At 47.4% G+C, this 15,030-nt stretch overlaps 1 protein-coding gene across 1 annotated transcript; it reads right to left on the minus strand.

The window, feature by feature from the left end:
• Positions 1–513: 513 nt before the first annotated feature.
• Positions 514–8,888, minus strand: LOC117546872 (MAGUK p55 subfamily member 4-like). The gene is made up of 12 exons (XM_034217229.1): positions 8,799–8,888; positions 8,164–8,393; positions 7,414–7,472; positions 6,298–6,318; positions 6,167–6,208; positions 6,019–6,057; positions 5,388–5,555; positions 4,158–4,238; positions 3,607–3,700; positions 3,082–3,190; positions 2,670–2,804; positions 514–1,117 (listed from the first exon to the last, which is right to left on the minus strand). The coding sequence occupies exons 1-12, from the start codon at positions 8,886–8,888 to the stop codon at positions 932–934; spliced, it is 1,254 nt and encodes a 417-aa protein (XP_034073120.1). The 3' UTR covers positions 514–931.
• Between the last annotated feature and the right edge of the window lie 6,142 nt (positions 8,889–15,030).

A 15,030-nucleotide genomic window follows, 5' to 3' on the forward strand; every position in this document is an offset into this window, starting at 1 on the left:
CTCTCTGTAGTCCTTTAGTGTCTCTCTGTAGTCCCTTAGTGTCTCCTTGTAGTCCTTTAGTGTCTCTTTGTAGTCCTTAGTGTCTCCATATAGTTGTTTTGTGTTTATTTGTTGTTGTTGTTGTGTGTCTCTGTTGCCTCTTTGTGTGTTTTGTTGTTACTCTGCACTTTGTATATGTCAGTTTAAAGCTGCGAGGAAACGTTAATCCTGTTGAGAGGATTAACCTGACACACACACACATACACACACAGAGACACACACACACACACCACACACCACACCACACCACACCACACATACACACACACCACACCCACACCCACACACCCACCCACACACACACACACACCACACACACACACAGAGACACACACACACACACCACACACACGCCGTTTTAATGTTTTTCTTTATTGCTTTACGTTCCCATTCCATTCTCAACATCTCAGGTCATGTGATTGCTCGAGAACTCATAATAAATATAACATTAAAAACATTTGAAACTCAGTAAATTACAAAAATACATTTGAATACATAAAACACACTCATACATGTTTACTTTTCTAGATAAACCCGTATTCCCATTTTTCCCACAAATATAACGACTTTTTTCATTTAAATACTTTTCTTTTTAGATCAAAACATCACAACTCATCTTTTCCAATTATTACAATGTTCCCTACAAATATGACAACTGCTATTCTTCAGATGTAACCACATATTCAAATCTGAATATTACACATTTCCCCCCAAATATTATTGTTTCAAAATGAACACATCTTAAAAATCTAAAAATGTATGTTTTGCCCCAAATAATGCAACTTATCTTTTTGCTTTCAGATTTGTTTGAAGCTTCTCTGAGCACCGGAACAAGCGTTATATAAATATGATGTGTCATAAACATCAAAATATTACAATCATTTCCTCTTCCTCACTCCTCCTCTCTGCTCCAGCTGACTGGTATCCACTGCTCCTCCTCCTGCGCCTCCTTTATGATGGAGTAGAGTTTCCTGCAGGATTCTTGCAGCTCGTTGTTCTCCAGCGTGAAGTCGAAGAACTGTTTGTATTTTTCTTCGATCAGACGGGACGTTTCCTCCAGATTCACAAAGTCCTCCTCCTGCAGGAGCACAGCGAGGAAATGTGAATTAAAGAGGACATTTATCATCCTCCTCTTCATCACTATATCACAGGTCACCTATATATCCAGAGCCTGTCTCTGATTGGCTGAAACACCAAACAGATCATTTCAGCATTCCCCATAATTCCCTCTGTTTCAGCCCTGTTTCCAAAGTGCTGATTCTCTGTCTGTAGCTTTTACCTTGGTTGGTTATTGGCTAATGGTTGCAGAACCCAAAAAAAAGGGTTAGAAAAAATCACAAAGTGACCAAAATCTGATCGAAATTAATGTGCTCTTTCAAGGATACAGAAGTGCGCGTGATAACAGAGGTCCAAGTATATGACAGGATGTATGACCTCCTAGAAGAGAACCATTATACTCTGTTATAGTGTTGTAGACAAGACCAGCTTAACCAAGACCAAGTCATGAGCAAGACTTTAAGAGTTCGAGACAGAGTCAAGAGCAAGACTTTAAGGTTTCGAGACAGAGTCAAGACCATGACTTTAAGAGTTTGAGACCAAGACTTTAAGAGTTTGAGACCAAGACTTTTAGAGTTCGACTTTAAGAGGTCGAGACAGAGTCAAGAGCAAGACTTTAAGAGATCGAGACCAAGACTTTAAGAGTTCGAGACCAAGACTTTAAGAGGTCGAGATCAAGACTTTAAGAGTTCGAGACAGAGTCAAGACCAAGACTTTAAGAGTTCGAGACAGAGTCAAGACCAAGACTTTAAGTTTGAGACCAAGACTTTAAGAGTTCAACTTTAAGAGGTCGAGACAGTGTCAAGAGCAAGACTTTAAGAGATCGAGACCAAGACTTTAAGAGTTCTACTTTAAGAGGTCGAGACAGAGTCAAGAGCAAGACTTTAAGAGTTCGAGACAGAGTCAAGACCAAGACTTTAAGAGTTCGAGACAGAGACAAGACCATGACTTTAAGAGTTCGAGACAGAGTCAAGACCAAGACTTTAAGAGTTTGAGACAGAGTCAAGACCAAGACTTTAAGAGTTCGAGACAGAGTCAAGACCAATACTTTAAGCTTGAGACCAAGACTTTAAGAGTTTGAGATCAAGACTTTAAGTGTTCGACTTTAAGAGGTCGAGACAGAGTCAAGAGCAAGACTTTAAGAGATCGAGACCAAGACTTTAAGAGTTCGAGACCAAGACTTTAAGAGGTCGAGATCAAGACTTTAAGAGTTCGAGACAGAGTCAAGACCAAGACTTTAAGAGTTCGAGACAGAGTCAAGACCAAGACTTTAAGTTTGAGACCAAGACTTTAAGAGTTTGAGACCAAGACTTTAAGAGTTCGACTTTAAGAGGTCGAGACAGAGTCAAGACCAAGACTTTAAGAGATCGAGACCAAGACTTTAAGAGTTCGACTTTAAGAGGTCAAGACAGAGTAAAGACCAAGACTTTAAGAGTTCGAGATCGAGTCAAGACCAAGACCAGTCTTGAGTACTACAACACTAGCTTTAGGCATATGATAGCTCTGTTACAGTCTCTATTGTTTAATATTAATTTATTCCGTATTTATTTTGTATTTCTTTATTTCCCCCTCACCCTGAACTCTCGTGTCTCTCTGCAGCTCAACAGGATTCGGGCGTTTCTCCGAGTTTCTCTGAGCCGGTCGGCGGCCGGAGGTTTGATGAAGATCACGAACGGCTTCAACTTCTTTGAGCGCAGCGGCTGGATGCTCTACAACAACAACAATAACAACAATTACATTCCTGGAATTTAGTCCACATTGCCAATATAGATTTTCTACAATATGTTAACTTCATTCTATCTCCTGTGATGCTCTCTATGTATTAATGTTGTATTCAATTATTTTATTTACCATCTTATTTCTTTCATTAATTTGCATTCAATACATTTTAAGGCTCTAAAATCAGTCCAAAATGTAGCATCCTGTTACCTGTATTTAATAAATAAATACATGTTATTGATATTATTATTGATATTTGATTCTCACGTGTGGTTCCACGTCGATGATGCACATCCGTCCTCGTCTCAGGACATCGTCGATGGAGTCGGTGCTCGTCCCGTAGAGCTGACCTTTAAACTCTCCGTACTCTACAAACCTACACACACACACACACACACACACACACACACACACACACACACACACACACACACACACACACACACACACACACACACACACACACACACACACACACACACACACACACACACACACACACACACACACACACACACACACACACACACACACACACACACACACACACACACACACACAACACAACAGACAGACAGACAGACAGACAGACAGACAGACAGACAGACAGACAGACAGACAGACAGACAGACAGACAGACAGACACAGACACAGACACACACAGACACACACACACAGACACACACACACATAAGGCAAAGATAATTACAATATAAAATGAATGGAGAAAATTATAATAATAAAATACGATTAAATACAAAAATTAAAGTTAAAGTTATTTGCTCTTCTCACCTGTGGTTACAGACCATGTACTCGAACAGCTCTCTGGTGATGAAGTGATATTCTCTTCCTGTTTGCTCTCCCGCTCTCATTGGACGAGTGGTGTCTACAGGAAGTGGCCGACAGCCAATCAAATCTTAGTATTCACCTCCATGTTTTTCAATATATATATTATTTTTTTTAAATGTTACTTTTTTGTTGATGTAGTAAATTAACTGTTTTGAATTAAGATAATATAAGAAATGCAGGCGTTAATTACGGCCTTTTTCCTGATTAAAATCTAATAAATACATATTTTTTAAAGTCTTTAAAAAATGGGAAGTTGGAAAGAAATACAAATAATATGCAAGTCCATAAAAAAATATCTAATTCGAGTAGCAATAAAATGTCTTTAAGTTCCCACTAGTATGTCATGTCGTTTTTGTTGTTTTAGTTTAGTTTTTCCTTTTTATTTACATTTCTTATTTTGTATTATCTGGATTGGAAGCAGTCAAAATAAAATCTAAACCGACAATAACCTCACACTATACAGTTAGACATGTTCAGTTAGGGAGGTCACCTACGAGGGACGGGACTCTGGAAGCTGGACGGGTTCAGTTTGATCAGATTCTTCCTCAGTTCATTCACTCCAACCCGGGTCGCACCTGCACACAGGAAGCACGATGAGAAGCAGTCAAAATAAACTCTTCAGAACACGTCTCATTGTTTCTGACAGCAACGTTTCTGATTGGCCCGTGGGGGTAAAGCCCGCCCACATTTGAGTAATGTCGTCATGACGCAGCAAATCTGGATCAGCTCCGTTGTTCCCCGTTTTTAGAGATGTGGGTACGGAGGAAAAGAGAGAGGGGTTTATTTCCTGACACTTTGAGAGTCTCCTGACACACCGGACACACACACCGGGGACACACCGGGGAGACACCGGGACACACACCGGACACACACCGGACACACACACCAGACACACACCGGGACACACCGGGGACACACCGGGGACACACACCGGGACACACACCGGGGACACACCGGGAACACACCGGGACACACCGGGACACACCGGGGACACACACCGGGGACACACCGGGGAAACACGGGGGACACACCGGGGACACACCGGGGACACACCGGGGACACACCGGGACACACTGGGGACACACCGGGACACACACCGGACACACACCGGGGACACACCGGGACACACCGGGACACACCGGGACACACCGGGGACACACCAAGACACACCGGGGACACACCAGGGACACACCGGGACACACCGGGACACACCGGGACACACCGGGGACACACCGGGGACACACCGGGGACACATGGTGATGTAGAGAAGACATCACTTTGTTAGTCTCCTGACACACCGGGGGGACACCGGGACACACCGGGACACACCGGGACACACCGGGACACACCGGGACACACCGGGACACACCGGGGACACACCGGGACACACCGGGGACACATGGTGATGTAGAGAAGACATCACTTTGTTAGTCTCCTGACACACCGGGGACACACCGGGGGGACACGGGGGACACACTGGGTACACACACCATGGACACATAGTGATGTAGAAAAGACATCAGGAAGTGACTTTTGCGTACTAGGGGACTTTTAATCTATCTTTGTCTCTTTTGCCGTAACAATGCACATGTCCCCCTCCCCATGTTCTGACTCTCAGGTAAAGATCCTGTATCTTGAGATGTGATGAACCTGACCCACAGTATTGATGCATTAATGTTATTCTTAATGTTTGTGGTGGGGGGGGTTATTTCCCCGGGCCTCACCGAGCAGGATGATGAGGCGGTGGTTCTCCTGGGGGGGGCGCTGGTACAGAGCCACCTCCTCGTAGGGGGGGCAGAGGGTGCTGGTGTCGGGGGAGCAGGAGCTGCAGGACTGACGCCTCCTTCTGTATGACGTGCGCCTCCACAGACGGAAACTACGCCGGAAACCAGCTGGGGAACGTCAAGAAAAAATGTAGTTTAAATTACAAAAAATTACAATCTTTTTTGAAGTAAATTACAAATAAATTGGAAATAAATTACAAATAAATTACAAATAAATTGGAAATAAATTACAAATAAATCACATTTAGCGGGCGGTTTTATTCATCTGTTTGGTTCCAACATTATTATCTATAATTAGAATAAACAGTATTTCACTTTACATTCTCTTCTTGTTTATCTTGCTCTATTTACATGTTTGTAATGTGTAATAGAATTGTTTATTTCTACTCTTTTAATTTCTACTTATGTGCCAACATTTCCCAAATTGGGATCAATAAAGTACATCTTATCTTATCTTATGTATATATGCAACATTTAGCTTATTGTTGTTGTTTTCTTACATCAAACAAACAAATGAACCCACAACAAACAAACTTATATACTTAAATAAATCATCTAAATGGTGTCTCACCGAGGTAAATCCCATCGGTGACTTCAGAGTCCGCCTCGTCTGAAGGAAGAAGACATTCAAATAAAAAGGCGTTACACTAAAGTACATTTGACTGTGCTCATAGGGAAACTAGTAACAAAACAACTGGTTTCATCACGACGTGCTGTACCTGTTGCCGGACAGTTTTCATCAGCAGGTGTTTGAATGTTATCTGAAATAAAAACAGAATCAACTTTGTTTCAGCAGCTCTCACTTGAACATATCGGGTGATCATGATGAATGAATAAAGTCTGGTCTCACCAGCGTTTCCTCCCACGGTCACTGAGGACAGAAACACAGGCTTAACATGTGATGAAAATCTCTTCATGTACAGCAGGGACATGCACTGTTAGTTCAGAGAAGCACCGTTTATAAGTGAGGAGACGCAGAGAGACATTTAACAGCATTCCTCCTCATACGGCGCCAGGAGGACGCTCAGAAGGACGCTCAGGAGGACGCTCAGGAGGAAGTCAAAATATCAGGAATACATAACAAATGTGGAAGATTGATTTAAAAATATTGAGAATCAATTAAAAATATTGAGAATAAATCTAAATTGTCAGGAATACATAAACAATGTGGAGATTTAATTATAAATATTGAGAATTATTTTGAAAATATTGAGAATTAATCAAAAATATTGAGAATAGAATACAAATGTTAAATGTGGAGGATACTTTTGAAGTTTTAAGAACACGTTTGAAATGTAGAGAAAAAAAGAAACATGTCCAAAATCAAATAGAGTTTCAATGTCAAAATATAGAGAATAAAACAGACATTTTGGGTTAAAAAATAAAGTAAAAAGTGTCGAGAAACTTTCCAAACTAAATCAAACTAATCTCCACTTCTCCATAAAACAACATTTATATTTCAATGTTTCCCCACTTATGCCTGACACACTTACATTAAAGGTGGGGTAGGTCATTTTGGAGAAACCAGCTCGAGATCGCTAGAATTTGAAAATACACAACCGGAAAAGATCTGCCCCTTCCTCACAGAGCCCCTCCCCCAACACACACGAACGCGCTCATGACCAATGAGGGCAGAGATCAGTTTGTGCCCAGATGGAAGGCTGACAGGCAGGTAGGCCATCCAGTACTTTAGCCGGCTCAGATGATTGGTCGAGCTTTCTACAGAACCACCCACTGATGATGTTTATTTATGGATTTATTGTCAAAGCACTTCAGATATTCATTGCTATCGGGATGACAACAAGTGTACCTCGAGCCGGTTTCTCTAACTTACCTACCCCACCTTAAACAATCATGTTTTTGAATCTGTGTCGTACTGAAGTATTACAACGGTTTCCTGCAGACTGTAGATCATAGATGTAAATATGAAATACACATAGATAATAGATAATAAACAGAGACTCACGGGGTTTGATGCAGGTGTGAACCTGAAGGGGCTGAGACCACCAATTCTCCCTCTGCTTACTGAAGAGAGGAAGACACAACTGTTCACTTCCTATCAGACCAAATGAGTGCTTTATTAATCCCTAATTAGGACTCTTTTGGAACAGCAGCATGTTCAAAATAAACAGTAAATACAGTAGAGAGATATTTAACTTCACACAGCTCCCTCTAAGTGCTTTATACTACTTTTAGAAACGTGCAGTACAACTCCCTGAAAACACACAGTTAGAAGTTAGCTAACATCTTTAACACTATGCAGATGACACCCATATTTACCTTTCTATATCTCAACACCGTTAAGCCACATAAGTGATAACAGACGTACCTAGATACACTGTAAACATCAGCACAGTGTGCTATAGCTTGTAGGAGCCAACATGCTTATCTAGCCTGAGGAAATGATCTGCATTGTTGTTGTCATTTTAGATCGCACACATTTGTATTTAATGACCACTTCAGGTGTTTGTCACATGGGTCTTGTTTGTTTGTATTTAGTCCACCTGTTGTTTGTACGACACAGAGGGCGAGCTCATTTTCTGTTGAACGTTTGGTCCTCTTTGAGTTATTAGACTTCGTTAAGCTCTAACTTCAGTACGTCTCTTTTAGTGATAGAGACCGTTCATTGGGAGATTTGACGCAACAATGCTGTTTTTATTCATTTAAATGCAACACTACAGTTATTATATCCATGTAAATATGATGATCTCATCACCTCCGGAGCATGCTAGCGGAGGGGATGATCCCAGCGCAGGTGGAGGAAGAAGAGGGGGAGGAGCTTATCTTCATGGGGGAGGAGATTATCTTCCTAGCCTGCCACCACCTGGCGTCGCTCTGATCCACGACCTGCAGCAGCTCTCCTCTGCTGAACATCATGCCTGCAGGGGGGCAGGGGCTGCAGGTGTCCAGCAGGGGGCAGTAGTCCACCATCGCCTTCATGAACACCTGGGGGGGAGAAGAAGAAGAAAGAATCAGAATCAGAATCAGATTCAGAATCAGAATCAGAAACAAAATCAGAAATTCTGATTCTGATTCTGAATCTGATTCTGAATCTGATTCTGAATCTGATTCTGAATCTGATTCTGAATCTGATTCTGAATCTGATTGTGATTTTGTTTTTTCAAAATTCTGACTTCTACCTAAACAAAAATCACTTCTGGTCAGATCTCATCTTTGTTTTTCAGTGTTACAAATCTGCCTTTTTTGCTCAGAACTGAAATCACTTCTGGTCAGATCTCAACTCGGTGGCCCTTAACCCTCTTCTGCCTGAATTCGTTGTGGAGTTCTGTATTTGTAAAGTGTGTTATGAAAACAATGAGAGAAAGAACCGGACAGTGGCAGAGCACTCACCGTCTTCTGGCTGTTCCCGCTGCTCTGCGCTGCATCAGGAATGACTTTAAACAGGATCGTTCCACAGGACTTCATCTGCAAACACAGCATGTAGTGAAAGACAGATACACTCTGTATAAGACATCTCAGTTTCATATTGTGCACTAATTGTCCTCTTGTCCTCGACTGAAGTTGCTATCCTCTGCCATCCCTGGGCTTTATTTATTAATATTTCAATACAGTGGAGGAAATAAGTATTTGATCCCTTGCAGATTTTGTAAGTTTACCCACTTACAAAGAAATGAACAGTCTATACTTGTAATGGTTTTATTTTAACAGTGAGAGTAAGAATAACAAAAAGAACATCCCGAAATTGACATTATCTAAAACTTTTAGATAATGTCAATTTCGGGATTTTCTTTTGACAGGTTCCGCCCGCTGTGAGGTCTATACGGCCTGTCCACACAGCAGCTTTGAACAAATCTTGAAAATCTTGGAGCTGGGCGTGTCTGACAGCTTGGGGATTTTTTGCGAGCAACACGACCAACAACCAATCACATGAATCTCCCGCCCCCGACATACAAAGCAAAAAAAAACGGGGATTTTATGCGAGCAATATATATATATATAAACTCCCCAAACAGGTGAAAACCTACCAGTTTCACCCACTGTCTCTGGCACCTCCCTCCATGCCTGGTTCCTCCACTGTCTCTGCCTCCTCCCTCCATGCCTGGTTCCTCCACTGTCTCTGCCTCCTCCCTCCATGCCTGGTTCCTCCACTGTCTCTGCCTCCTCCCTCCATGCCTGGTTCCTCCACTGTCTCTGCCTCCTCCCTCCATGCCTGGTTCCTCTACTGTCTCTGCCTCCTCCCTCCATGCCTGGTTCCTCCACTGTCTCTGGCTCCTCCCTCCATGCCTGGTTCCTCCACTGTCTCTGCCTCCTCCCTCCATGCCTGGTTCCTCTACTGTCTCTGCCTCCTCCCTCCATGCCTGGCTCCTCCACTGTCTCTGCCTCCTCCCTCCATGCCTGGTTCCTCCACTGTCTCTGCCTCCTCCCTCCATGCCTGGCTCCTCCACTGTCTCTGCCTCCTCCTCCATGCCTGGTTCCTCCACTGTCTCTGCCTCCTCCCTCCATGCCTGGTTCCTCCACTGTCTCTGCCTCCTCCCTCCATGCCTGGTTCCACCCACTGTCTCTGCCTCCTCCCTCCATGCCTGGTTCCTCCACTTGTCTCTGCCACCTCCCTCCATGCCTGGCTCCTCCACTGTCTCTGCCTCCTCCCTCCATGCCTGGCTCCTCCACTGTCTCTGGCACCTCCCTCCATGCCTGGTTCCTCCACTGTCTCTGCCTCCTCCCTCCATGCCTGGCTCCTCCACTGTCTCTGGCACCTCCCTCCATGCCTGGTTCCTCCACTGTCTCTGGCACCTCCCTCCATGCCTGGTTCCTCCACTGTCTCTGCCCTCCTCCCTCATGCCTGGTTTCCTCCACTGTGTCTGCCTCCTCCCTCCATGCCTGGCTCCTCCACTGTCTCTGCCACCTCCCCTCCATGCCTGGTTTCCTCCACTGTGTCTGCCTCCTCCCTCCATGCCTGGTTCCTCCACTGTCTCGCCTCCCTCCCCTCCATGCCTGGTTCCTCCACTGTCTCTGGCAACCTCCCTCCATGCCTGGTTCCTCCACTGTGTCTGCCTCCTCCCTCCATGCCTGGTTCCCTCACTGTCTCTGCCTCCTCCCTCATGCCTGGTTCCTCCTCCACTGTCTCTGGCACCTCCCTCCATGCCTGGTTCCTCCACTGTGTCTGCCTCCTCCCTCCATGCCTGGTTCCTCCACTGTGTCTGCCTCCTCCCTCCATGCCTGGTTCCTCCACTGTCTCTGCCTCCTCCATCCATGCCTGGTTCCTCCACTGTCTCTGCCTCCTCCCTCCATGCCTGGTCCTCCACGTGTCTCTGCCCCTCCCTCATGCCTGGTTCCTCCACTGTGTCTGCCTCCTCCCTCCATGCCTGGCTTCCCTCCACTGTCTCTGCCTACCTCCCTCCATGCCTGGTTCCTCCACTGTCTCTGCCTCCTCCCTCCAGCCTGGTTCCTCCACTGTCTCTGCTCCTCCCCTCCATGCCTGGTTCCTCCACTGTCTCTGCCTCCTCCCTCCATGCCTGGTTCCTCCACTGTCTGCCTCCTCCCTCCATGCCTGGCTCCTCCACTGTCTCTGCCACCTCCCTCCATGCCTGGTTCCTCCACTGTGTCTGCCTCCTCCCCCATGCCTGGTTCCTCCACTGTCTCTGCCCATCCCTCCATGCCTGGTTCCTCCACTGTCTCTGCCTCCTCCCTCCATGCCTGGTTCCTCCACTGTCTCTGCCTCCTCCCTCCATGCCTGGTTCCTCCACTGTCTCTGCCTCTCCCTCCATGCTGGTTCCTCCACTGTCTCTGCCCCTCCCTCCATGCCTGGTTCCTCCACTGTCTCTGGCACCTCCCTCCATGCCTGGTTCCTCCACTGTCTCTGCCACCTCCCTCCATGCCTGGTTCCTCCACTGTCTCTGCCTCCTCCCTCCATGCTGGTTCCTCCACTGTCTCTGCACCTCCCTCCATGCCTGGTTCCTCCACTGTCTCTGGCTCCTGGCTCCTCCACTGTCTCTGGCCTCCCTCCATGCTGGCTCCTCCACTGTCTCTGCCACCTCCCTCCATGCCTGGTTCCTCCACTGTCTCTGCACCTCCCTCCATGCCTGGTTCCTCCACTGTCTCTGCATCCTCCCTCCATGCCTCGGTTCCTCCACTGTCTCTGCCACCTCCCTCCATGCCTGGTTCCTCCACTGTCTCTGCCACCTCCCTCCATGCCTGGCTCCTCCACTGTCTCTGGCCACCTCCCTCCATGCCTGGTTCCTCCACTGTCTCTGCCTCCTCCCTCCATGCCTGGTTCCTCCACTGTCTCTGCCTCCTCCCTCCATGCCTGGTTCCTCCACTGTCTCTGCCTACCTCCCTCCATGCCTCGGCTTCCTCCACTGTCTCTGCCACCTCCCTCCATGCCTGGTTCCTCCACTGTCTCTGCCACCTCCCTCCATGCCTGGTTCCTCCACTGTCTCTGCCTCCTCCCTCCATGCCTGGCTTCCTCCACTGTCTCTGCCTCCTCCCTCCATGCCTGGTTCCTCCACTGTTCTCTGCCTCCTCCCTCCATGCCTGGTTCCTCCACTGTCTCTGCACCTCCCTCCATGCCTGGTTCCTCCACTGTCTCTGCCTCCTCCCTCCATGCCTGGTTCCTCCACTGTCTCTGCCTCCCTCCATGCCTGGCTCCTCCACTGTCTCTGCCTTCCCTCCATGCCTGGTTCCTCCACTGTCTCTGCCTCCTCCCTCCATGCCTGGTTCCTCCACTGTCTCTGCCTCCTCCCTCCATGCCTGGTTCCTCCACTGTCTCTGGCACCTCCCTCCATGCCTGGTTCCTCCACTGTCTCTGCCTCCTCCCTCCATGCCTGGTTCCTCCATGTCTCTCCTCCCTCCATGCCTGGCTCCTCCACTGTCTCTGCCTCCTCCCCATGCCTGGTTCCTCCACTGTCTCTGCCACCTCCCTCCATGCCTGGTTCCTCCACTGTCTCTGCCTCCTCCCTCCATGCCTGGTTCCTCCACTGTCTCTGCACCTCCCTCCATGCCTGGTTCCTCCACTGTCTCTGCCTCCTCCCTCCATGCCTGGTTCCTCCATTGTCTCTGGCTACCTCCCTCATGCCTGGTTCCTCCACTGTCTCTGCCTCCTCCCTCCATGCCTGGTTCCTCCACTGTCTCTGCCACCTCCCTCCATGCCTGGTTCCTCCACTGTCTCTGCCTCCTCCCTCCATGCCTGGTTCCTCCACTGTCTCTGGCACCTCCCTCCATGCCTGGTTCCTCCACTGTCTCTGCCACCTCCCTCCATGCCTGGTTCCTCCACTGTGTCTGGCCACCTCCCTCCATGGCCTGGTTCCTCCACTGTCTCTGGCTCCTCCCTCCATGCCTGGTTCCTCCACTGTCTCTGGCACCTCCCTCCATGCCTGGTTCCTCCACTGTCTCTGCCTCCTCCCTCCATGCCTGGTTCCTCCACTGTCTCTGGCACCTCCCTCCATGCCTGGTTCCTCCACTGTCTCTGCCTCCTCCCTCCATGCCTGGTTCCTCCACTGTGTCTGCCACCTCCCTCCATGCCTGGTTCCTCCACTGTCTCTGGCACCTCCCTCCATGCCTGGTTCCTCCACTGTCTCTGGCACCTCCCTCCATGCCTGGTTCCTCCACTGTCTCTGCCACCTCCCTCCATGCCTGGTTCCTCCGGTTTGTATCCCGGTAATAGTCTGGTCGTAAAGAACCGGGTGATTTGCTACCGTAACTTCTCGTTTGGAATATGAGGAAATGAACTGCGGTCTGGCTCTCCCAGCTTACACACGGTTTGATTGGCTAGCGCTTCTACTGTCAGATTTGCATAAACGGGTTTGATTGGCTGACGCTTCCAGCTCAGCTTCAAAAGTTGAACATTGCTCAACTTTTGAATCCTGAACATCCTGGAAATCCTGGAAATCTTCGCTTCGCTCCCCCACAATGCAGTTCGGCGACAAGCGAGGAAAAGTGACGTCATCCCCATTCAAAGTCAATGGGCAGAGAAGCGTTGGAAGCGGTGGAAGAATCGTCTAAAGCTGCTGTGTGGACGGGCCGTAAGTCATTTTCAATGCGGGCCGCCGTGCCGACTTCATTCATTTGTAATTGTTACTTGGCTGTGGCTGCCCTGTCCTGATAGGTGGTTAGATACATGGTGTTGTTTTGTGAGGTAGAGGATCGCTATCATTGATGCGTTTTGCACTCCGGGCCGCTGTTTTGATATTCCGCTGAAGTATACGCTGTGACGTAATATCTCTTCTTTTTTTTCTCGAGGGAGGGGGGGTCAGAGGGCCTAGGTATAAAAGTCACGGCTCGCCACTGTCTAAAAGATAAAAATGTATTTGCATTGAACTGTGTGGAATTTGATCCCCTCGCAGAACATGTGTTAGTACTTGGTGGAGAAACCCTTGTTGGACACACAGAGGTCACACAGAGGTCAGACAGAGGTCACACAGAGGTCAGACGCTTCTTGTAGTTGGTCTCCAGGTCTGTGCACATCTCAGGAAGGATGTTGGTCCACTCCTCTCTGAAGATCCTCTCCAAACCCTTCAGGTTTTCAGGCTGGTGCTCGGCCTCTGGAAGCTTCGGCTCCCTCCACAGATTTCCTCTGGGATTGAGGTCCGGAGACTAGCTAGGCCCCTCCCTCACCTAAATGTGCTTCTTCTTTAGCCCCTCCTGTGTCGCCTTGGCCGTATGTTCAGGGTCATTGTCCTGCTGGAAGACCCCTCCATGACCCATTACAGTGTCCTGGCTGAGGGAAGGAGGCTATCAGCCAAGATGTTACGGTACATGTCCCCGTACATCCTCTCCTCGATGCAGGGAAGTGGTCCTGTCCCCTTAGCTGAGAAACACCCCCAAAGCAGAATGTTTCCACCTCCATGCCTGATGGATGGTGTTCCTCCAAACACGGCGTGTCCAGTTGATGCCAAAGATTGCAATTTTGGTCTCATCTGACCACACCACCTTCTCCCAAGCCTTCTCTGAATCATTCAGATGTTCATTTGCAAACTTCAGACGGGCCTTTCATGTTCTTCTTGAGCAGGAGACCTTCAGGCGCTGCAGGATTTGATCCATTATGGTGTCGTGTGCTACCAATAGCTTTCTTGGTGACTGTGGTCCCAGCTGCCTTGAGATACCCCACAGGGCGAGATCTTGTGTGGAGCCCCAGACAGAGGGCGATTGATTGTTGATTGATGCCCATATTTTATTCCATTTTCAAATAATGGCACCAACAGTTGTCTCCTTCTCACCAAGCTGCTCTCTGATGGTCTTGCAGCCGATCCCAGCCTGGTGCAGGTCTACAATCTCCTCCCTGAGGTCTTGAGACAGCTCTTTAGTCTCGCCCATGGTGGAGAGGTTGGAATCTGATTGGTTGATTCTGTGGACAGGTGTCTTTTATACAGGTAACAAGTTGATATTAGGAGTACTTTCTCAAAGGAAGAGGACTCATGTAACCAGTCTGTGGGAGCCAGAACCCGTGTTGGTTGCAAGGAGATCAAATACTTATTTCACAGAGTTAAATGCAAATCTATTTTTATCTTTTATATAATGTCAATTTCTGGATGTTCTTTTTGATATTCTTACTCTCACTGTTAAAATAAAACTACCATTACAATTATAGACTGTTCATTTAGTTGTAAGTGGGTGAACTTACAAAATC

Source organism: Gymnodraco acuticeps, unplaced genomic scaffold (genome assembly GCF_902827175.1).
Source record: "Gymnodraco acuticeps unplaced genomic scaffold, fGymAcu1.1, whole genome shotgun sequence".
Classification (NCBI taxonomy): domain Eukaryota; kingdom Metazoa; phylum Chordata; class Actinopteri; order Perciformes; family Bathydraconidae; genus Gymnodraco; species Gymnodraco acuticeps.